This window comes from Tachypleus tridentatus, chromosome 3, assembly GCF_004210375.1.
Source record: "Tachypleus tridentatus isolate NWPU-2018 chromosome 3, ASM421037v1, whole genome shotgun sequence".
Classification (NCBI taxonomy): domain Eukaryota; kingdom Metazoa; phylum Arthropoda; class Merostomata; order Xiphosura; family Limulidae; genus Tachypleus; species Tachypleus tridentatus.
Window position 1 is genome coordinate 28708921 of NC_134827.1, and position 25695 is coordinate 28734615.

Sequence of the window (25695 nt, forward strand, 5' to 3'; positions counted from 1 at the left end):
CCACTAAGCTGAAAAAGTGTATCCATGGTAACGATTTTGAAATATTCTAACAAACGGTCACTCTCACGCGGTTTGCACCAACTTTACCGTCACGCGAGAAAATTTGAACCTCACTTTATTCTTGGCAAAGATGTCTTTCGTAATTGATTTTTTTCCAGCTTGCCACGAATAACACATTCGATCTCGCTGTTGATACTAGAACACTTGGGTCGATTTGGTTATTAGCACTATCGCCAGTATTGAGTGTCACTTGGCATACTGTCTCGCACGTGTATGTAGTTCTAAAATGAGAAAATAATTGTCGTAATACATAGAGAAATAAGTATTGACGTACGGCGTAAGGTTGTGTGTGGATATGTCACAAAAACCTGCTTGTCGTCCCAGTTCCTTCTTATTCTTTGTTTTGTTTTTATTTCTTAATGATTCGTGTTTTCCTTTATTACCCGTGAAGGAAGAAACATATAAACCACCCGAGGTCGGGTTTGATGTTACCACAGATGATGAGTACAAAGAACGCCTCCAGAGGGAGCTACTTAGCAGAGAAAGTGACAGGTTGGTTGAAGTTGGCTTGTATATTTATACTAATTAGCGAGTTCCTTTGTAAAGAATATAAAATAAAAAAATATATAACACGAATTGCGGTTAGCTGTGAAAATCTATATTTGTAATTAAACTAATGTAAATATTTAGCTTAAAACATTTCATATAATTACTAATTATATCTGAACAAAAATAAATAACTCGTGAATTAATCAATCAAACTTTGTGGAACAAAGTGATAAGAACTGCATTACATTTCAAACCGATGAGTATGCTACATAACACATATACACTGTTTTGTATGAAATAAAGCCCAAAGCTGCACAACATTATCTGTGTTTTGCCCACCACGAGGGCCCCGGCATGGCCAAGTGCGTAAGGCGTGCGACTCGTAATCCGAGGGTCGCGGGTTCGCGCCCGCGTCGCGCTAAACATGCTCGCCCTCCCAACCGTGGGGGCGTATAATGTGACGGTCAATCCCACTATTCGTTGGTAAAAGAGTAGCCCAAGAGTTGGCGGTGGGTGGTGATGACTAGCTGCCTTCCCTCTAGTCTTACACTTCTAAATTAGGGACGGCTAGCACAGATAGCCCTCGAGTAGCTTTGTGCGAAATTCCAAAAAACAACAACAACAACAACAACCCACCACGAGTATCGAAACCAAGTTTCTAGCGATGTAAGCCACTGGGAGACCCTCTGTAGTCGTAGATTGCATGTGTTGTTCGCCGAATTTCTTCGCTATTTACGATATTTTCGGCCGTAAACCCACTAATGTCCTACAAGAATTGGCCAGCTTGAAAGATTTAGCGAAATCCTGAATACATATTATGAACTAAGATACAAAGAAACCTTCATAATAGTAATCCCCAGTATTTTTTTACACATTCTAGCCAGTTGTATTATGAAAATAGCTTTAAAGAAAAACACGTCATTACTTAGAAAACACGTTAAAAGAAGTCTTAAAATATTCGTGTAGTAGTACCCATCCAGCAACGAAGCCTAATTTTAAATACAAAACACCTAAAAATAATTAATAAAAAAACACTAGTCAGCTATATAGAACGTTATACTGATATCATATCAATCATCACGTGATTTAACTGTTATATATCTTTCATTTATATCAATATTAGATCCATTGTCACATAATTAAATTCCTGTTATATTTATATCAGTGTTTGATCTGTTGTTACGTGTTAAAACTCCTGTAATATCTCTTAGTTATGACAATGTTTTATCCATTCTCACGTGAAATTTGCTGACACAAAAGATTTACTCAAGACTCTTGAATCTCACTTTAATATGACCATATTTGAGAAAATATATACTGTCAGGAAAAATCGCCACCTCCATCAGCGTAGTTTAGTAGTCTTAGCCTCTTTGTAAACAGTATGAGATACGAATGAGCTGAAAACATCTGTGAAACGTTTTCTTTTTAAAATAATTTCTTCTTCAGCAAAACGTTTGGTCCTGAATTCTGAAGAGTGGAATATTTCTGACATATTATTGTTTAATAACAATATATCATTAGATTTGTGTTATTTTTACAGCGTGGTACACTATAGCGTGTATACACACATCAGTCATCTCTGTGTGTGTGTGTGTATATATATATATACACACATATATAATTTAAACAAATTAACTTTGTAAATATTTCATTGTGACAACAAATATTGTACTTTACATCAACATGAACGTATAAACGAATCCAGTCCAGCTCTGGGATTGGTTCCTCGGTTATTCTGTATGACCCAAGAATTCTTACATTACGGTGGCTGATTCTGACAGCAACCTGAGGGCGAGCCTGTTCGGTAGTCCATTAGTGCTGTGGCAACTCTCAAGAAGCGGTTTAGAAATGAAGTGACCGATAATTAATCAGTGTATATAAGTCTGTTTGTTTGTTTGTTTTGAATTTCGCGGAAAGCTACACGAGGGCTATCTGCGCTAGCCGTCCCTAATTTAACAGTGTAAGACTACAGGGAAGGCAGCTAGTCATCACCAACCACCGCCAACTCTTGGGCTACTCTTTTTACCAACGAATAGTGGGATTGAGCGTCACTTATAACGCCTCCGCGGCTGAAAGGGCGAGCACATTTTGGTGTGATGGAAATTCGAATCCACGACGGTGTATATAAATTCACTTTGCGTTATCGTAATGTGTATATACATCAAAAACAGTTTCTTGATTAAGATGTAATGCATATTATACACATTGTTATTTCTTCCACATACTTTTAATCTTCCAAACATTGAAATATTTGTCATATCTTTGAAGTCCATATGATTTATTCAGCCTTATAAAAACCCAGTCTTCCTTGAACCTTAATGTAGATATACGTTAAATATCTTATTAAAACACCAGTAATAAACCTTGTATGACTTGATGTGAAATCTTGGTCAGTTATATATTTTTTAGGTAACAAAAGTCCTAATTTCAGTTTCACACCAGTACAAATTTTATTAAGATGTCGCAAGAGCCAGTGACGTTATTGCGGATTTAGTGATTTAGGATGCACGTTTTTGGGGTGAAGGTTTTGACAAGGGTAGAAATCCGTGTTTAATAACCAGCCAGAACGAATTAATTATTTCTCACCCATTTCTTTAGACGTAAGAGATACTAAAACGTCAGAAAAATATATTTGTGTCTCTTTCTACCAATGAGAATCTCAAACGATAAAATGTTAACCGACAAAGTTATTACGATGTTCATAATTTTCGATGTGGCGTTCCATAGCTTGTCTTTTTACCAGGATACCTATGAATATTCATATTCGTAAATACATGTGAAACCAGGTTGTAATTTCACAACCGTCCTTTTTATAATTGTGAAATATTAATGCCTTTAAAAATATGGTCGTGTTTTGTTCTACCATAAAGAAGGATTCCGGCCCGGATGGCCAGGTGGTTAAGGCGCTCGACTCGTAATCTGAGGGTCGCGGATTCGAATCCTCGTCGAACCAAACATGATCGCCTTTCAGCCGTAGGGGTGTTATAATGTTACCATTAATCCCACTATTCGTTGGTAAAAGAGTAGCCCACGATTTGGTGGTGGGTGGTGATGACTAGCTGCCTTTCCTCTAGGCTTACACTGCTAAATTAGAGACGACTAGCACAAATAGCCCTCTTGCCCATTTTACGCAAAATTCAAAACAAACCCTATGCCACAGCCCTTTGTCAATGTTAGACTTTGACAGTTGCCTCACTACAAATGTAATAAAATAGTAAATAACTTTTCAGTGGACTCAAACTGTATTAAAACAGTTTAGTGTTATATTTTATTTCTTTATAAATGTCATTTCATTATACCAGATAAAACATAATAAGTTTTCTTAAACTGCGTGTTTTCTGTCTGCTTCCTCGCCTTCTTGAAAAAGTTACCAAACGTAAATTGAGGCGTGGATTGTAGACGACACGCCTTAAAGATGTCATTTCCGCCAATCACGTGATGGGTGTCTTCTACTTGTGTCACCAAAAGAAAAGAAATGAAACTTTAAATTGGTTCCCTTTTTTCATATGAAGACCAGACGTGTATATATATACGTACATATATATACAAAGTACTAATTTGATGAAAATAAAGCTAAAACATTCACTTTTATGTAGTACTGACTGTTCATATAAAGAGAGAAACTGGGAAGTAAAAAATAATTACATGGCTGAGCAAAGTAGTCACGTGTTCGTGTTATCGGCACCGGTTTTTCACCATAAATGACTGATTATGTAATTAATTATAATTAACCATTGAACTGGATCCTCTTTTTGTTTTTTATTTAACATAAATTGTTATTATATTAATACAAATAGTTATAATTGGAACAGGAATATAAAATAGAACTTGCAAGTAGTTCCACTTGTGCTGATAGTAGCTCAGTTTAACTGGATTCGAAATAATCTTGAAACTATCTGCTCAAATATGTATTTTTCTCTTCATTGAAAAAAAAATTAAAGACAAAACTAAATTTAAACTGTCACTTAAAAATCGAATTAATTTGTAATAGTGCAAAGCTCCCTGTGGTTAGCAAGTCGGGCTACGTACCGAAATGTCTGGAGTTCAAGATGTGATGATGAAACGCTCCTCATTATCAGCTATGAAAGCGTAATAAAAATAAGAGTCAGCCATGTGTTTCGACTGAAAAACTAAACTTGGATAAAGCTGTTGTGGTGGCGGGTGCTTCTAGTGGGGTGTCTTTCTTCTGGTCAGTAATTAACAATTAAGGACAGTGGTTCCTAACTATTTTTACACACTGGATCATTCAGATTGTAACCATAAAACTGAGGACCGAGCTTGACTGTGTTAAAGAATGCATCAGTCTCCATGCAAAACTTACTTTTGTAAAAGTACGAGGTACGAATCATGCTTTCTAGGATCTATTGTGGCCCGTGAGGAATACTGTCTAATGAGTTCGCAAACCTGCCTTGTTATTCCAGATGTCCATAAGGTACCGTTTGAAAATACCAGTTCTCTTTGATCCAGTTAACAGTCAAAATTAATTGATAGCTTTGAATAACGGCTCATATATACGCAGACGTGTCTTTATACATTTCTCATTTCCAGAGGTTGTATTGTGAAGCCTTGACTACAATTTCGATTTCTTCTTTTATGAGGCCTGATAAGGCCAGATGGTTTGGGCGCTCCACTCGCAATTTGTAGATCGTGGGCTCGAATCTCAGTTATAGTTAACATGCTCGCCATTTCAGCCGCCGGGGCGTTATAATGTTACATTCAATCCCACTCTTCATTGTTAAAAGAGTAACCTAAGAGTCGGCGGTGGGTAGTGTGATGACAAGGTGCCTTCCCTTTAGTCTTTCACTGCTAAATTGTGGATGGTTAGTGCAAATAGCCTTCGTGTAGCTTTGTGCAACATTCGAAACAAACAAACAAACCCTTCTTATGTCTATAAATTTTGTTTATAATCGTATCAGGAATGGACTCACGCCAACGTGACGTTAAAACTTTCTTTTTATATACTGATAATTAACAACACATAGCTTTAGAAATGTATTTTTTTTTTAGTTTCCTCCCGGCACCTTATTGCATTCTTCCTGCGCCTCTCTTCCTCTATCAGTTCTCTCTCACATTTTTTTCTTTATAACCTTGTTCTTGTTATCTAATTATAACGTTTCACAACCACAGAGATCTTATACTCTCCATCCACACCTAGTAAATTTAGATAGGCAGCCGCTATACCCATTCAGCCCCCCCCCCCCTAGTACAGCGGTAAGTTTACAGAGTTACAATCCTAAAATCAGGGGTTCTATTCCCCTCGGTGGGCTCAGCAGATAGCCCGATATGGCTTTGCTATAAGAAAACACATATACATACCCCTTCAGTCAAATACTGTTTAGTGACTTAGAATATTGTAATAACCTAATTCCTTAAAGCCGGACCAAAGGTCACTCACTTTCAAACAATTTTACTTTACGTCTTTCTTAATAACAACTATGTTGCATCAATCAAATCCTAGCAAAGGGTTAACTTTCATAGTGTTTCGTCAGACATTCTTTCACAGCAACTCAAAACAAATGATGTAATTACCATATTGAAAATATCCATCGACATACGTCTTTTACGATAAAAAAAAAACAACTTTACTGGGATCAGTTTTCAACTCTGATATAAGCAAGTACTTATGCACTAGTAACCAATTTTTAGTTGTATACGTTTTATATCTTTAACGTTTTGAATAGAAACTGCACTAAGCCTTTCCTAGCACACACACACACACACAAAACAAAATTCTTTTTATACACAATTTACTTTCGACTTATCGGGAAACAACAAACAGAAAAAACAAATCTTATCAATACTGTGTGTGTCCAGTAAAAATATTGACCACTGTCTGGTTAGTCTGTACATGCTTCTGATAAACTTTCAGATATTGACCTGTGTCAACTAGTTCCATTCTTCTATAATGACATTTACAAGCTCTTGCAGAGCTAAAACCGACGGCTGAAACACCATGTTCTAGAGTGTTCCAGTGAAATTCGACTAGGTCTAGGTATGAATAGCGAGTGGTCCGCTCCATTAAATTACTAGTCTCTCTCTGAAGTGATTACTCCATGGTCTAGAACATGAAGTGAGATGGCGTTGTCATTCACATAAACGAAGTCACCAACAATGACGTCTGTGTATGACGTCTGGGATCTCTTCCCCCTGTCTCATAGCCGTCAAGAGCTGTCCTAGAATACACGGAGATCAATATTGTTATTGAAGTTGGTAATGCTTCAGTCTCTGATAGACCAGCCATCATAAAGGTCATGTTCAGTTAAGCCTATCTGATGGTACTTGGTACAAGGAAAAAGGCCTCTTCAGTAGATATGGTGGACGACATGTTATTGTATATTCTTCCTGATTTTCACTCTTAACGTCTGAGCATTGTGATGACGCTTTGAAGATGGTTTCCATGATATGACGTAACGATATGTTAAGCTTAAACAAAATCTGGGCTGGTCCATTAAGAATAATGGTACCCCAAGCCAAGTAATCTTAACTTCACATTCAGATTCCAGTAGAGCTTGTCCACAAACCAGCTCCCTTGAGTATACCATGGATGACCTGTGTCAATACAAAAACATTCAATGAGATGCGTTTTTAAGGCCACAACATAAAGTCTGTAACAACTAAAAAACGTCTCGAGAAGCCTGTGTAATCAGAAATTAGTTATATTTTGGATTTGATTCATACCTGTATAATCAGAACTTAAATCTATTTTGTGTCTGTTTCAAACCTATATAATCAGAAATTAGTTCAATTTTGTGTTTGATTCAAACCTGTATTATTAGAAATTAGTTCTATTTTGTGTTTGATTCAAACCTGTATAATTAGAACTTACATCTATTTTGTGTTTGATTCAAAGCTGTATAATTAGAAATTAGTTCTATCATTTTGGATATGATTCAAAACTGTATAATCAGAACTTACATCTATTTTGTGTTTGGTTCAAAGCTGTGTAATCAGAAATTAGTTCTATTTTGTGTTTGATTCAAACCTGTATAATCAGAAATTAGTTCTATTTTGTGTTTGATTCAAATCTGTATTATTAGAAATTAGTTCTATTTTGTGTTTGATTCAAACCTGTATAATTAGAAATTAGTTCTATCTTGGATATGATTCAAACCTGTATAATCAGAACTTACATCTATTTTGTGTTTGGTTTAAAGCTGTGTAATCAGAAATTAGTTCTATTTTGTGTTTGATTCGAACCTGTATAATCAGAACTTATATCTATTTTGTGTCTGTTTCAAATCTATATAATCAGAAATTAGTTCTATTTTGTGTTTGATTCAAACCTGTATAATTAGAAATTAGTTCTATTTTGTGTTTGATTCAAACCTGTATAATTAGAAATTAGTTATATTTTGTATTTGATTCAAACCTGTATAATTAGAAATTAGTTCTATTTTGTGTTTGGGTCAAACCTGTATAATTAGAAATTAGTTCTATTTTGTGTTTGGGTCAAACCTGTATAATTAGAAATTAGTTCCACTTTGGGTTTGCTGTCCTCATTCAGTCATCTTAATACCTTATCTTTGCAGCTCTATGGATTCTGAGACTTCTAAGTACGTGAAGTAGTGCTTTATCTCACAGCTCTATCACATTGAGACAGCCCATTCCGTGACCACGTGACGATTCCTTCATGTTGAAATATTTCTGAAATTTGTTGGGTCGATAATGATGCTAACTGCGAGCATCTGAGTAAAATTACTAAGCGCAATTCGAAAATAAATCACATGTCTCTAACATCCATTCGGCAAAAGTTCATTTACTAAAGAGATCTATAATCCTAATTAGTGACAATAAATAATAACTAATCATACCCAATCGTGTTCACTTAATCCCAATGTCTTCTTTTTTTATATCATAAGTTTTTTAAAAAATCGGAAAGGTTTTGTGTATTGCCAACAATGACCCCTAGGAAATAGGTTTTGGTCGTGGGGGCGCCATAATGTTACAGCTAATCCCACTATTCGTTGGTAAAAGAGTAGCCCAAGAGTTAGCGGTGGGTGGTGATGACTAGCTGCCTTCCCTCTAGTCTTACACTGTTAAATTAGGGACGGCTAGCGCAGATAGCCCTCGTGTAGCTTGGCGCGAAATTCAAAAACAAACACATCGTTATTACTTTATACTTTTTTCAGGTAAAATCCAAGGAACATCACCAGACAACATACTTAAAATCTACAAAACGTACATTAGACCAACAATAGAATATGCATCACCTGCCTGGATTAACACAGCACCCACACATGTACAGAAACTTCAACGTATACAAAATTCTGTACTAACTTCAGCATATAACGTACCACGTAGCACCTCAACCACATTCATGCACAAGTATGCAAACATAGATACAATAGCTGAAAGACTCTTGCATAATTCTCTAAAATATTTCAATAAGAATTGGCATAAAAATGACTTAATGTGTGATCTCGACAGATATCACGTACATGATGTAAATGGTACTAAATACCTCTCCCCTTTTAACATATATTTAAGAAATGTAACACAAGCTGGCCACTATGCACTAGACACTTAGTCCTTGTTTATTTTTATTTTTATAATTATTATTTTCTTTTTTTAATCATTATTATTATTATTTTTTCTTCTCTTTTTGAATTATTATTCAAGTATTGAATAATAATAATTATTATTACTTTCTTTTCTGTGTGAGTGTTTGTGTTACTACAAGTAGTAGTAGCATTCTCTCAATCGAGAAAAAGGAGAAAAATACAAATATATATATATATATATATATGGAAAAAAAAACTTAAATGAAAAAAAAAAAACTTCTTGTTCGTCCATGCATGGACTGAGCCCTGAAATGGACCTGAGTATGATGTTATACTTTTACTCTGGCCCAAAGCTTTAAAAAAAAACAAAAAAAAAAACCCTAAAGACAGGCGCTATAATCGTTCGGGAGGGAGGAAGAGGTCAAATGTACCTGACCCTCCTGGGTATTTAACAACATCAATACCCAAATACCCACACAGTCAAACTTGGAACTTTATACTTTTGTTTCTGGTTTCGAGGACCGTGTTAGGATATCTGTTGCTGCTTTTCAAATCTGTAACAAAAATTACTTATAAATTTCTACCGAAACCCAAAATTGGATTCTACATAAGATACTACACATTACACATTAATATAGTTTAAAAAAAAAAAGCTTTGTATGATTTGTAAAAAAACTATTAAATCAAATCATTTAAGGTTTTATTCTTCGTTGTATAAATTAGGGACGGCTAGCGTAGATAGCCAGCCCTCGTGTAGCCTTGCGCGAAATTCAAAAACAAACAAACAATAACGACATTGCCCTTTAATGGCTGAAGACGTTTTATACGTTTTACTGATCTATATGTACAGTTTATAAGTTAAGGAACTGGTTAGCTATTCACGTGAGCTTACCTTAGTTATTATCTGAGATGTGGAGCCAACGATACCACATCTTTGGAAATACTGTTTAAGGTTGCAGTGATGACCTTGATGGAAGCTTCATATAAACATTCCATCAACATCTATAGCTTGATATATAAAACGATTGAAATTAAAGAATTTCTACAGTGGGTTAATTAATCATGTAGCATCCATTCACAGATGCTAACTGTGGGCAACTGGTATGGTACCTATATATCTTGTATGCAGCAAATTTCTGACCGTTAGGTCGTGACAACACAAGTAAATTTGTAGTTTATTTCAAAACTTTTGTGAGCAGAACTATTCACACAGCAAAGTTGTTAACACATGTAGGGCCTAAAGACAATACTTCATAAAAAAAAAAAAGAATGACTAAGTCAGTCAAAGTGGGAAGACTTTCCCAGCAAAGTGTTTAGGTCAGTAACAGCAAGGTGTTTAGGTCAGTAACTATTAGAGAAGTCACACCCAAGCTAATTCGGAACAACTTCAGAGTTAAAGTGAAGGTTATGGTTGCGAAAGAAAACTGCCGATCTAAAAGTTATTGCGTAAAATTGGCAACATCTTTTGACTCTGTTAAGACGATAGTAAACAAATTGATACAAGACAAAAGTTACGAAACTTCTAAACCAACTGCTGTTTTCATCTAAATGTTCCAAAACATCCAAATCAACTACTGTTTTCAATCCAGAAGTTCTAAAACACCTAAATCAACTACTGTTTTCATCCAGATGTTCCCAAACTTCTAAATCAACTACTGTTTTCATCCAGATGTTCGAAAACTGCTAAATCAACTACTGTTTCCAATCCATAAGTTCCAAAACACCTAAATCAACTACTGTTTTCATCCAGATGTTCCCAAACTTTTAAATAGACTACTGTTTTCATTCAGATATTCCCAAACTTTTAACTCAACTACTGTTTTCAATCCAGAAGTTCTCAAACTTCTAAACCAACGGTTATTTGCATAAGAAAAATGGCCAATGAAACTAGAATCAGGAAAACTCTTTTCCGACCACATGTTCTTCAGGTCTTTCCGTAAACAGCTCCAGTATATCTTTATCCACTTAATCTGTTTACATGTGGGAGCGAGTGCGTATAGAGTTCGTCAAGGTGGGCATCTTAAGCAAGTTTTACTTTACAGAAGTTTGTCACAATGAATATTGTGATGTTAGCAATAGTACGTAATCATGGCCACCAGGGTGAAATAACCACGATCGCTAATAAAATATGTAGTTCCAAAAGCATCATGCGACATCATTCTTATGAAGTATGGTTAACCTTTAATATGGTATGAAGTAACTATGGGAAAAATGGTACATATAATATGAAGTAAAATATTGTCGTTGATTTTTGAGAGAAAAACGTGTAAGAGAAATTTTTTAGTTAGAACAGTTAACGCTTGAAAATAAAATGTGATATTTTCCATTAGAAGTAAAACAACGAATAAATAATCACACATTAAATAGCTCCTCTGTATTTGATTTGAAAAAACCAGTCTACTTATGGGAAAAAAATGACATAAAAAGTGTTACAATAACTATAACAAAGCCTGGCATGACCAGATGGTTGAGGCACTCGACTCGTAATCTGAGGGTCGCAGGTTCGAATCTCCGTCGCACTAAACATGCTCATCTTTTCAGCCGTGGGAGCGTTATAATGATACGATCAATCCCACTATTCGCTGGTAAAAAAGTACCTCAAGAGTTGGCTGTGGGTGGTGATGACTAGCTGCTGCCTTCCCTCTATTCTTACACTGCTAAATTAGGGACGGCTAGCGCAGATAGCCCTCGTGTAGCTTTGCACAAAATTCAAAAACAAACACAGAATTACAACAAATGTATTCATTTTGAAATTAATGACTTTTTAATCAGTGTTTTTAGAATGCATTACAATTAGTTTTTCTGCATTAATTCTTCAAGTTGTCATTATTTCGCTTCTCACTTGTTCTACTCTTTAGGAACGTGTGGGAAAACGCACACTTCTTTACACTAAGGTTTAAAACCGCAAATTTGGAAGAACAGTACCGAAGTCGAAGAGCGAACACAGTGACGGTTTCAATGGCTGGCTTTCTTCTGGTCCTTCTAGTGTGTGACCTGGCTGACCTCGTGCTGGTTCCTGGAATGTAAGCTTATTTATCTGAAATGAGTAATATGTATTTAAATAATATAATGTGTGATTAATCAGACCAGCCTTTATTCAGTACACTATATAAACTTTTAAAATCCAACTCTACCTGTGTTCAATCATACTCAAAATATAAAGTTTATATTTAAATTTTAAATCATGTGGAGTATCACAAAAGTTCCATGGCATTAAAACTTTAGATATGTGTCACTTGGGAGTCACATGAATTTTCAGCAGTCTCTCACTAGAGAATAATCAAGAACCATTTACTAATTAATCAAATGTGTGTCGTATAAATTTTCATTACTTTATCACTAGATAATATTTGTTAAGTAATATATCGCACATGTGAGTCGTATGAAATTTCAGTTGCCTCTTACAACAGAATAATTACAAAGCTTTTGTTAACTGACTTACAGAAATCAGACCTCTGATGTCTGAAAGGTATATTTTCTTTAATGACCTTTTAAGATTTAAGAATAAAAAAATATTCGACAATTCTGTTTTTAATAGCTTTATCAGGTTTGCTGTATACGTCTGATACACTGTAAAAAGAAATGTGTCGTAAATAATCAAAACCAAATGAAAATATATACAAATTCAAGGTAAGAATCAACAACTTCAGGCTAGACGTGTCTCGTATTAAGTCATGGGTTATTTTATCTAATGTTTCTCTTAGAAACTTGTTTCAACTTATATTTAAACTGGATTCTTTGATCTTTCAGGCTTGCTGCTTTTCAGACCATCAGCAGTGTATGGGCACATCTAAGTATCCCATTCATCACTGTTGGCGTGCTGCTGCTTGTCTTAATGAAGGTATACATGTTTCGCATCGTTCATTTCGAAAAAAAAACTCCACTCGTTTTGTTTTTCTTCCTCGGAGTTTTAAGTTCATTCACGGACAATTTTTATAATATTGGTAGCGATCCTAGTGTAACAAACGTTTGTAAGTTTAAGTGTGTTGAAATTAAAACGTTGTTCAGTTTGTCGTGAGCGAGAGAGATGGGGGGGGGGTTACAAATCAATATTAATTGTGTATTAGATTAAGATGGATGTTTTGCAGGAACCGTTTAGTTTTAACGATCTTTGTGGCGGAAGTGGAGATACATTGATGGACGATATTTTTATAATTAATATCTTACTTCATTCTGCTTTTGTATGTGAAGGAAGTAGTAACGTGTATGCAATCTTCTCGTGCTGAGATTTAAAAGATTTTTCTTCTGTGTTTATAATTAATTATATTTGATTATTCGCGCTTACTCATACAACAAATATTCTTTATCCTAAAATAAAATATGAACTTTTTCCAAGACTTAAATGGTCGTCGCATATACTGTTTATTTAAAAGGTGGGTTTGTGAATGTATAACACCATAACTTATGAAAGCTTCCAGCTAAAACGGAAAAAATAGGCTTGTCGAGATATGTTCTCATATTTGAAGAATGTGATGTAACTGAATCAATAACCATTATGCAAATTTAAATAAATGTTGCGTTTTATTTATGCTGTTTGTTGTTTTTCTTAACATAACTCTCACCTATTTGCCTAATTGTAAACCGCGTTTGTCACGGCAGAGTTTAATGAGTTATAATTTATCATTGTTTGTGGTGTTCAAATACCTTCACGGGTTTCAACAATAACTATTTTCTCCAGTTGTTATTCACAAAATATATCAGAAAAAGACCCACGGGGTATAAAACTGTGGTGAAGTCCTCGCCTCCTCTTTCAGTACTAACATTTCATTGCTTGATAGACAACCTTTATGTATGTTTGTAAGAGATTCTTATAAAATAGTCAATACACTGTTTCTTCTTTTACATTTTTCAGTGTTACAAGATACCTTTACCAAAGTTTGGGTCCTTATTTTTCCAAGCGGCAGAGTTAAGGCCATGGGTGAGAATCCTCACTCTGTTTGCTTTGGTATCAGTGTGGACATTTCTTCAGGCCTTGAAAACGGTAATTAATAATTACTGTTCTATACAACAAAAATATGCTAGTTGAACTAGTTAGAAATAAATCTAAGTGACCATACAAATTAATACACTTCTCTAAACAAACATTTGTTGTTGTTGTTTTGGGCAAAGGTGTGCAATGCGTTGCCCCGCGCTAGTACAGCGGTATGTCTCCGGATTTACAACGCTAAAATCAGGGGTTCGATTCCCCTCGATGTGCTGAGCAGATAGCCCTTTGTGGCTTTGCTATAAGAAAAACACGAAACACATGCACGCTTGGCCATGCCGGGCCGTGTTTACATATTCTACCTCATAGATTTTCAGAGAGACCTATGGTGGAGGTTGAGTGTCTTCACTTTTTTTCTGCTTATCCTTGGTGTTTATTTTCTTATTTATCTTTATAAAGTGTTTAAGATATCCGTCGTCAAGGAGAGTTTTGTTTTTTCTTCCCTCTTCTCAGCACCCTCTTTATTCCAAATCTTGTTAGTTCTAAATACTAGAAGTCTATGAGTCTCGTTGTTACATTGTTTGTGTACATTCGAAATGTAGGTTATAAAATGGATATCAATCAGTGTATACTTGTAAAATATTATTAACTAATTAATAATAAGCCCGCAATTAGACAATACAAAATGTACATTTTTCATAACATATGAATAATTTATTTTCGCATTAATTAATAATTTACAACAACGACGTCCGATGACGATTTCAATAAATCTATCGCCTTATGGCATGTAACCTTCAGTTTCGTAGGCCCGGAATGGCCAGGTTGGTTAAGGCTTTCGACTCGTAGTCTGAGGGTCGCGAGTTCGAATCCCCATCGCACCAAACATGCTCGCCCTTTCAGCCGTAGGGGCGTTATAATGTCCGATCAATCCCACTATTCCTTGGTAAAAGAGTAGCTCAAGAGTTTACGGTGGGTGGTGATGACTAGCTGCCTTCCCTCTAGTCTTACACTACTAAATTAGGGATGGCTAGTGCAGATACCCCTGTGTAGCCTTGCGCGAAATTCAAAAACAAACACAGAATTACAACAAATGTATTCATTTTGAAATTAATGACTTTTTAATCAGTGTTTTTAGAATGCATTACAATTAGTTTTTCTGCATTTCTTCTTCTAGTAGGCTAGTAACCATGGCAACAATAGATTCTAAATTATGTTTTTATTTGTTTTTTTTTCATATTCCAGTTAATTAATTCGCTACGTATTTCAAATGAGAAACGTGTAAGTATATTATTTTAAATCTGCTACGTGTAGTTACCAAGTAACGAACGCTGGGGTTGTTATCACTTTGCGTAGTAGCCATAAAAACATTAACAAATTTAAAATGCTGTTTTTACACACCTCTGATTTGAAATTCACGGTGGCTAATTACGAAAGACGCGAATTAAAAAAAACAACAACTGCAATCTGGTGTGATTAGGTTTTGTTTTTCACATTCCGAATGTCAAATCGATTGATTTCTCAGCTTCCGGCGATTAATACGGTAATGAGAAACGAATATAATTTGCTTCACGTTTTCCAAATTTCTTGATATATTTCAAATTATCATTACTTTCGTAATTCTACTTATCTTCACTGATTGACTACTGTAGCTATCGTTCGACTGTAGGCCAGACCCGGCATGGCCAAGCGTGTTAAGGCTTTCGACTCGTAATCCGAGAGGATCGCGGGTTCGAATCCCAGTCGCACCAAACATGCTCGCCCTTTCAGCTGTGGGGGCGTTATAATGTGACGATCAATCCCCCTTTTCGTTGGTAAAAGAGTCGCCCAAGTGTTAGCGGTGGGTGGTGATGACTAGCTGACTTCCATTTAGTCTTACACTGTTAAATTAGGGACGGCTAGCGCAGATAGCCCTCGAGTAGCTTTGTGCGAAATTCAAAAACAAACAAACAAAGCTTTGCGCGAAATTCAAAATCAAAACAAAAAAAAACAGACGACCGTAGACCTTGTTTATTACAAGGCCATCTTTAACTAAGGTAAAAGCAACGTGTAATGTCTATCTTAATGCTTGTTAGCGCTAATTTATTATTTTCCTTAACTCTGTGGTGATGACTTCTTTCCTTGAACTACGTCTGTTTTGATACAATTTTATTATCACGATTTCTTTGTTATGTTGCAATTAATTTACGTCATGTTCCAATCGAGATAAATCTGGCTCGTTTCAATCATTTTTGTAAAGATATTACGTTAAGAGAATTCGACAAATCAAATATGTGACGTATCGATCTCCACATTCGTTATATTTGTGTATTATAGATAAGGCTAAGAAATATTTAGTAATCGGAACATGAAAGCACAGTACGAATGTATATTTGTGTGTAAAAGCACGTGATGTAAGGAATTAGTTGTGTATGCGAGTGCACATGAGGCAACTAATTGACATTTGGTGACTTTGTCACACCCGCCCTCAGTGGCAAGTCTGTAAACTAATAACAGTAAAAATTGGGTTTCGATATATGTGGCGGAAACAACACAGATAACCCGTTGTTTAACTTGATTTTTAATACCAAACAGGTAAACAAGCTACGTCACAAACTATCATAGTTGATGTCTGTCGTTATATGCTTTATCTCATAGGTTGTGTTATCGTGTTAAAATATGTATATAATATATTTCATAATACGTTATAAATTGTATAGCTACCTTATATTCATAGGTTTGTTAAAAATGAAATATTTTTACAACTTATAAAATAATGTAATATAATATACACAATAATACACTTTAACCCTCGATTGCATGTAGAACGAAAATACGGTGAGAAAATGTTTTATTTGAATTTCTTACTTACATGAGGCTTTTCTGCACACAAAAACACGTGTTTTTTGTGAAATATCTTTTGAAAAACCAACAAAAATGATTCCGCGGTTTATTTAGGCTGTTATCTGGATGCCAGAACATTTAATTACTGAATAGAAACATTTGTAATTATATTAAGAAACAAAGACAGATTTGTCTTTAACAACGTTGGTACAGTACGTTATTAATTATCTTTCAAACATTGTTGAACGTTCTAGCGTGTGTGAACTGTTTACTTTTTATTCTCAATACAGATGAGACGTGCTTTATCCTGGTCCGAGTTCCATATGAATTACTCAGAGTTAATCCTACAAACAGAAGACATTATTGTCATTCAGCAGGACGGATTTCCACAGTATCTCATCTACTACTGCGTGGTTGTTTACCTAGGTCTTTCGACTTTCTCCCACATTAACCACTTAATAAAATTCGCCATTACAGTCACCATCACAACTGTGTGGTGTATCCTCAGTAACCTGTCGTTGAAAGCTGCGTTTCAATGGTATGACGTCTGGGCTTACGGCTCCAGGTAAGACGGTCTTATCAGTTTATTTTAGCTTTTGTCACTGCCACGTTCACAGGAACATGAATCTCCCAGTACCAGATGTACTTTAAGTTTGTTTTTTGAATTTCGCACAAAGCTACACGAGGTATGAATAGAATTCGAATCCGCGACTCTCAAACTAGAATGGAGCGCCCTAACCACTTGGCCATGCCAGGTCCCGTTGTGTACTAAAATATACACAAGAAATTGTGCTGTTCGATTACTCCTATCTCGCTTGTCCCTCGCTGAGACAGCGATAATTCTTTGGATATGCAAGACTAAAATCAGAGGTTCTATTCCTCTCGGTGTGCAAAACAGATAACCTGATGTGACTTTGCTATAATAAAAACACATACAAACTTATCTCACTTATCACTTGTCATGTTTCCAGATATACTTTTGCTTAAAACACGTTTTTGTCCTGTGAAAACCGCCTTTTAATATCAATAACAACCACATACGGTTTGATACAATTTATAATTTAGATTTTATTTTAATGTCGAGAAACCAAATAATATGTAAGGATAACATAAGTAAAAATCCATGTTGAGGTGAAGACTGTTTGTTTTTGTTTGTTTTTAATTTCGCGCAAAGCTACTCAAGGGTTATCTGCGCTAGCCGTCCCTAATTTAGCAGTGTAAGACTAGAGAGAAGGCAGCTAGTCATCACCACCCACCGCCAACGCTTGAGCTACTCTTTTTAACCAATGAACAGTGGCATTCATTGTAACTAATAACATCCCCACGACTGAAAGGGCTAGCATGTTTGATGAAACGAGGATTCGAACCACCGACCTTCAGACTACGAGCCAAACTCCTAAACCACGAGGTCATTTTGGGCTATAATGACTATAAGCCATTAATCAAGGGTTTAAGAGAGGTGTCCGAAGTATCCGCCATTGTTGTTGGTTTATTTGCAATTACGCACAAAGCTACACAATGGGCTATCTATGCTGCACTAACTATGGGTATCAAAGCCCGATTTTTAGAGTTGTAAGCCTTTGGATTATGTCTAATTGGATAGAAGGATAAGTTTGCTGAGATGCGTCAATAAGTCCTATGACGTTCAAACCGACAAGAAGCATGTTTTGGAATGGGTGTGCTTGTAAACCATTTTCTTTTCTGTAATTGAAGAAAATTTAAATAATACTATGAGATAATTATAACGCCCTCACAGCTGAAAGGGTGAGCATATTTGGTGGGACGGGGATTCGAACTCACGACCCTTGGATTACGAGTGGAGTGCCTTAACCACCTGGCCATGCCGGGCCCCGTAGGGAAGAGCTTTCCGTTGAGATTCAGATATAAAATGTAATGTTCGTTACACAAAGGCGTGTGCAGCATAAATACACACGTGTTTTAAATAAGCTTTAGAAGAGGGACTAATTTATTAATTGTCTCACTGTTGTTGTTGTTGTTGTTCTGAAATACTTGATAAACGTTGCGGACAGTAAGTAATATTACCTGTCTATTTGAATCTGTCTCTATACAACATTCTTCACTGTTGTTTAAAGCGCCATTTGCAGTTGAGAACTATGAAAGTTTGGCAAGAAGTAGTAAATATTTTACCTCCATAAAGCGGCATGTTGTAAACCGACGTGTTTCAACGATTTCGCCTAGCACAGATAGCCCTCGAGTAGCTTTGTGCGAAATTCAGAAAACAAACAATTAATTGACCGTTGGGTCACAGCTGTTACTATGAGCTTAATTTAAGTATCTGACATGTTATTATAGCGTCTTGAAATGTTTTAGGTAACTTTAACTTGGTATAAATTATATAAATAAAATAAAAATGGTTTCTTAGAAAAAAAATATTTCACTTAGAGGCTGAAACAGAAGATCATGGAAACGCTTCACGTTACAAGTAAAGAAAAATAAAATGTTTCTTAAAGGTCAAAGGTATTAAGAGATTGTGTAATTCACTTATTATTTCTTGCTTTTTAATTTACCAAATTTTCTAACCTCCTTGTATATTTTCTTGGTTATCTTTAATTCCGGGATGAATGGATGACATATTTTATTTGTCATTTGTTAAACACAAAAACGAAATTCACTCCCTGTTAGTTCCTGTGACCTGGATTCAAAAGATGAGTTTATAGAAATATCTAACTGGATTATATAATAATAACAAAATGTTTATCATTAATAGACATTTGGTAATAATTGAAGCCTAAAATAATAGATTTTGTGTTTATATTTCTCAGAGACTTTCTAGAACTTAATTTTAAAAATGTAAAGTTTCAATGCAAACAGTTACGATTCTGATTATTGGACAATATTATATACCATTATAAGGTAATTTACATATTATAATACGTTTATCTCCAGGCAACCAATAGAACATTCTATCTACGTTACCGTCGTTCTGATTACCATCTCTGTGGCAGTCGTAACAGTTAACAGACAGGTACTGTACAGGATTTCTTATAAAGATATAGCAATAGAGAAAACAAGAGATGCTCGAATTTTCTTTTTCTTTCAATTTTTTTTAATAGTTCTAAGACCACGTTTCGAACCAACACATCTTTTAGTGCTGAGTTATCCCTCCTGGTGGATAGATGTATTTCGGCCAGATGAAGAGTATAATAAAATGGTTACATTTAATAATACATGCTAGGGGTGGTGTAACTCAGGTAGGAAGAGTATAACGACATGGTTACATTTAATAATACATGCTAAGCGTAGTATATCTCAGTTATGAAGAGTATAATAAAATGGTTACATTTAATAATACATGCTAGGGGTGGTGTAACTCAGTTATGAAGAGTATATATATATCATCATGGTTACATTTAATAATACATGCTAGGGGTGGTGTAACTCAGTTACGAAGAGTATATATATATCATCATGGTTACATTTAATAATACATGCTAGGGGTGGTGTAACTCAGTTATGAAGAATATAACAACATGGCTACATTTAATAATTCATGCTAAGCGTAGTATATCTCAGTTATGAAGAGTATAACGACATGGCTACATTTAATAATACATGCTAAGCCTAGTATATCTCAGTTATAAAGAGTATAACAACATGGCTACATTTAATAATACATGCTAGGCCTAGTATATCTCAGTTATGAAGAGTATAACAACATGGCTACATTTAATAATACATGCTAAGCCTTGTATATCTCAGTTATGAAGAGTATAAGAGCATGGCTACATTTAATAGTACATGCTAGGCCTAGAATATCTCAGTTATGAAGAGTATAAGAACATGGCTACACTTAATAATACATGCTGGGCCTAGTATATCTCAGTTATGAAGAGTATAACGACATGGTTACATTTAATAATACATGCTAAGCCTAGTATATCTCAGTTACGAAGAGTATAAGAACATGGCTACATTTAATAATACATGCTAAGCCTAGTATATCTCAGTTATGAAGAGTATAAGAACATGGCTACATTTAATAATTCATGCTAAGCGTAGTATATCTCAGTTATGAAGAGTATAACGACATGGCTACATTTAATAATTCATGCTAGGCCTAGTATATCTCAGTTATGAAGAGTATAACGACATGGCTACATTTAATAATACATGCTAGGCCTAGTATATCTCAGTTATGAAGAGTATAAGAACATGGCTACATTTAATAATACATGCTAGGCCTAGTATATCTCAGTTATGAAGAGTATAAGAACATGGCTACATTTAATAATACATGCTAGGCCTAGTATATCTCAGTTATGAAGAGTACAACGACATGGTTACATTTAATCATAATTTAAATACTTTTTTATTAAAGATATTTTCGCCCCTAATTACGATACACAAGTATGTGATGATTTAAGTAGGAATGATTTACAACGTAATTTATGAAGTAATTTACATTTACCGTCGTTGTAACAATTTTATTCGTTCCAGTGTAGATTAAAATAACTACTACTTTCCTATTAGTTATGTGCAACTTATTCAGAGTTATTTGCTTTAGAAATATTAAATCAACTTTGATGAAAAAGATCTCAAACTTCTATATTTTTAAGTTTGATTATCAAATAAAGGCATGAAACCTAACATACGTTTTTAACTCAATAATAAACACTCGTAACATTTTTCGGTATTTGTAAAGTTCATATACATATATGTGCACCATATATTTTTCTGGGGTTTACTATATAATATATCCAACTATATGTTTCTTCTTTCTCCTATATTTATATAATATTTCGTGTTTATTGTTATTGTTTTTTCTTGGTACAATGGTATTCGCACTTATAATTTTCCAACATAAAGCCATGCTGGGCGTGGCCAAATTGTTAGAATTCCAGGTTGCAAACCCGAGGGTTCCTGTTGTGCGTTCCGTTGCTGCAAAAACTCGCTCTGAAATTTGACGCCATATTCGAACACACGAGTGGTGGCGGTGAACGCTATTGTCTTGTTTCCTTCCCACTAGTCTATCTGTCCAAAAATGAGGGACGGCTAACGCAAATATCCCTTGTTTAGCTTTGCACAAATATCCAAAACAAACATGTATGAAGTAACATGAGTTAATACTGTTCTTGCTACGCACTTATGTACCTTGAAGATACACGTACAGCGCTGGAGTGTGTTTATACAAGGTTAGATCTCGACTATCAACTTATTTTTGTAGGTTTACTTGTAGTCAAGGGAACAACTACAGTGAACAAAATGATCCTTCTTGCTATTAATATCAAACACCAATGGCAGCAGAACAATAACTAAAGTTAGAAGTTTTATCAGAGTAAAGTGGTGATAATAAAATATCAAAATTTCCTTGGGTGTTATTTGTTCGTGATTTTCTTGTTTTGGCATCTTCTTAACTCGTAAAAACGACATAACAGTAGGTGTTGTTCCTCACTTGGCTCAACTTTCTGACTATTGAAACTGACTATATTCTGACTTCATTTAACCCAGTGTAAATCTTCGCGCTCAAAAACAAGCAAATAAACCGGACTGTATATTTCATGTAACTGATCAAAACAGCAGTCATCCACATTTAATATGTGAATATTAAAATTCACGTTTCATATTTTGGCGTTCTGTTTTAAACTATACCCAGTTTATTAAGAAGCCTACTATGAACAACTGGTTGAGAAGTTCGACTCGAAATCTGAGGTTCGCAAGTTCGAATCCCGTCCCACCAAACATGCTCGCCCTTTCAGTCGTGGAGGCGTTGTAAAGTGACAATCAATCCCACTATTCGCTGGTAAAAGAGTAGCCCAACAGTTGACGGTGGGTGATGGTGGTGATTAGTTGCCCTCCCTCTAGTCTTTCACTGCTAAATTAGGGACGGATAATGCAAATAACCTTGGTTTGGCTTTTCACGCGAAATTCAAAACAAGTGAAACCAGTTTATCGGCATTTATAAATTAAGGATATATAATAATTAAGTATTAGCAGTGATGTAACTAGACTCTGTTTTAGCCCTGAACTAGAGTATAGTGCTAGAAACAGGGTCTTGATGTCCGTGATGGGCAGAATACAAATAGTTCTTTGTGCTTAGTAACAAAAACAAATAAACTGGTGTTAGTATTTATTTTGTGGCCCACAAGAGAAAAGTAGACGGGGGACTTCATCCAACCATAAAATAGGTAGTTATAGTGTTGTTAAAGGTGTTATTTTAACGCCGTTGAAGCGCTACTGCCATAGAGAAGATTTTTGTATGTCTGTGTAATTATAAGTTACTGATCGATGATTAGTTGCTCAGTTGCCTAGCGACCGAAGAACGTTGAGCATGTGTCAGAACAAATAACACCGTTCTTTAACTTTCTCTAATGTGTACTATCCTGGACTGGAAATCTTTTCCAAGATAAAGAGCGGGAAGATTGTTAATGACAAGGTTGAGTCCTGGATTTAAAATTAAATTAGATTTCAGACATACTTTTAGATTATGTAGTGGTCATTAATTAAACGAACTTGGTTGGTTGTTTGTTTGTTTTTGAATTTTGCGCAAAGTTACACGAAGGCTATCTACGCTAGCCGTCCCTAATTAAGCAGTGTAAGACTAGAGGGAAGGCAGCTAGTCATCACCACCCACCGCCATCTCTTGGGCTACCCTTTCACCAACGAATAGTGGGATTTACCGTCACATTATAACGCCTCCACGCCTGAAAGGGCGAGCATGTTTGGTGCGACGGAGATTCGAACCCGCGACCCTCGGATTATGAGTCGAATGCCTTAACACACTTGGCCATACTGGGCCCTAAAATAAAGCTGCCTTGGTTCAAAATTTAGCACTGTGTTGTTTTTTCTTTAATTTTGCGTAAAGCTACACGAGGGCTATCTGCACTAGCCGTCCCTAATTTAGCAGCGTAAGACAAGAGGGGGAAGAAACTAGTCATCACCACCTACTGCCAACTGTTGGGCTACTCTTTTGCCAACGAATAATGGGAGTGATCGTCACATTATAACGCCCTTACGGCTGGAAGAGCGAGCAACTTTGGTTTAACGGGGATTCGAACCAGCGACCCTCAGATTACGAGTCGAGCGCCCTAACCACCTGGCCATGCCGGGCCAGACGGGCACAACTGATTTTTGTAGTTATATAACATTCAAGTTTTGGGTGTTTCCTAACAACACGAATGACGCACGGTTTTAATTTAGAAAGCGCTTTCTCAAACACATTGTTGCGGTTTGAAATCGCATATTTATTAAGTGCAGGTAGATTGTATTGATATTTAACACAAGGGTTGTGAATCAACGAACACGTTTGTGTTGTTGTTTTAACACCAATTTGTGTTTAGTTAATAAAACGCCAAATCTATGTTGTATTCTCAAACAAAATTAACTAGGTGGCGTCAAACATTAAATGATTTTAATTATTCAATATAAAATATAATAACTAAATTAACAGAAATTATTTTTGTGTTTTACAGAAAAATCTACATGTCTAAAAGGAACGAAAATTTGAAAATATGGAACAGTTATGATTTTATTTCATATAAACGTACAACAAATAGATATCTTTTATACTGGGCCCGGCATGGCCAAGCTTATTAAGGCGTGCGACTCGTTATCTGAGGGTCGCGGGTTCGCATCCTCGTCGCACCAAACATGCTCACCATTTCTACCATGGGAGCGTCATAATGTTACGGTCAATCCCATTATTTGTTGGTAAAAGAGTAGCCCAAGAGTTGGCGGTGGGTGGTGATGAATAGCTGCCTTCCCTCTAGTCTTACACTGCTAAATTGGAGACCGCTAGCGCAGATAGCCCTCGAGTAGCTTTGCACGAAATTTAAAAAAAAAAACAACCACTTTTATAAATTAAGCACATAAAACCTATCTTTTAATCGAAGACTGAAACAAGCACGTAATTTTCACTTTCACCTTGTATTTCCTTTCTTGTTTTTGGTTTGTATATATAATAAAATAAATATTTCTAATGCTATTAACTACATAGCAGCTTTGTGCGAAATTCAAAAACAAACTTTTATATCGGTTTCATAAAATTTAATTTGGTATTTTTCAGCTGGAACTCACTTCTCGACGACTGTTCTTGTGGAAGAAAGTTGTCGAAGAACAGAAAGAGAAAGTGGCAGACATGCGCAGAAAAAACGAGGCACTGGTATACAATATCCTACCCCCTCATGTCGCCAAGCACTTCCTTGGACGAAGAAAAAACGATGAGGTTTGTTGACATCGTTTTCGTCAGTCGGAAGAAAATGACAATTTTATATAAAAACCGATATTGATTTGGACGTCACACAATAAGAAATATTTTCTGACCCTCGGATATTCGTACAGAAAAATAACTAATACGTAGACATAGGCGCCCCCTAACATCGCGTGCACACAAAAATTACAATTTCCTCTTTAGGCTTTCAAGCTTGAGAGGATCTGCGTTTACAGGACATTAACTGATAATTAACTGTACATTGTACTAAGTTTCACCCAAAGAATAATGGAGATTATTAAATATATCGAAACACCGCAATGTTAAATTCAGAGGTGCCCCCCACAATCCAAAATTTCGTGGTGTGTTATTTATAACTAACCAAAAACTTTGACCAAAGATGTCTCCTGTAGCGCGTTACCTTCATACTAAAAAAAAATAAAATAATAGTGTAACAAGTTATCTATTACTGTGAGAAGTTTGTGGTTAGCGAGAGAACACGAATGGAAATATATTTATCTTTCGATGTTACAGCTTTCACTTCTGAGTACCGTTTCATCTTCATTCGAGACATCAAGGAAATAAAAATAGCAATAAATATTTTCCCTAGAGCCACCTACAGGCTGTTAAATACAGAATATTAATAATGTAACACACGTTACGCCGAAGAGCACTGCAACTTAAACACCTGCAATTGTCTTCTCAATACCTTCCACTTCCACTTCCCAACA

The 25695-nt window shown here is 35.6% G+C and overlaps 1 protein-coding gene across 1 annotated transcript in view; it reads left to right on the forward strand.

Annotated features, from left to right (window-relative positions):
• The window catches only part of LOC143246606 (adenylate cyclase type 3-like), a 172692-nt gene that overhangs the window by 115795 nt on the left and 31202 nt on the right, over positions 1-25695 (forward strand). The window contains exons 10-16 of the mRNA XM_076493625.1: positions 452-552; positions 11909-12073; positions 12801-12891; positions 13903-14031; positions 17088-17362; positions 19705-19783; positions 24821-24979. Of these exons, the coding sequence (XP_076349740.1) occupies positions 452-552; positions 11909-12073; positions 12801-12891; positions 13903-14031; positions 17088-17362; positions 19705-19783; positions 24821-24979 (999 nt within the window). The remainder of the gene's footprint in view (positions 1-451; positions 553-11908; positions 12074-12800; positions 12892-13902; positions 14032-17087; positions 17363-19704; positions 19784-24820; positions 24980-25695) is intronic.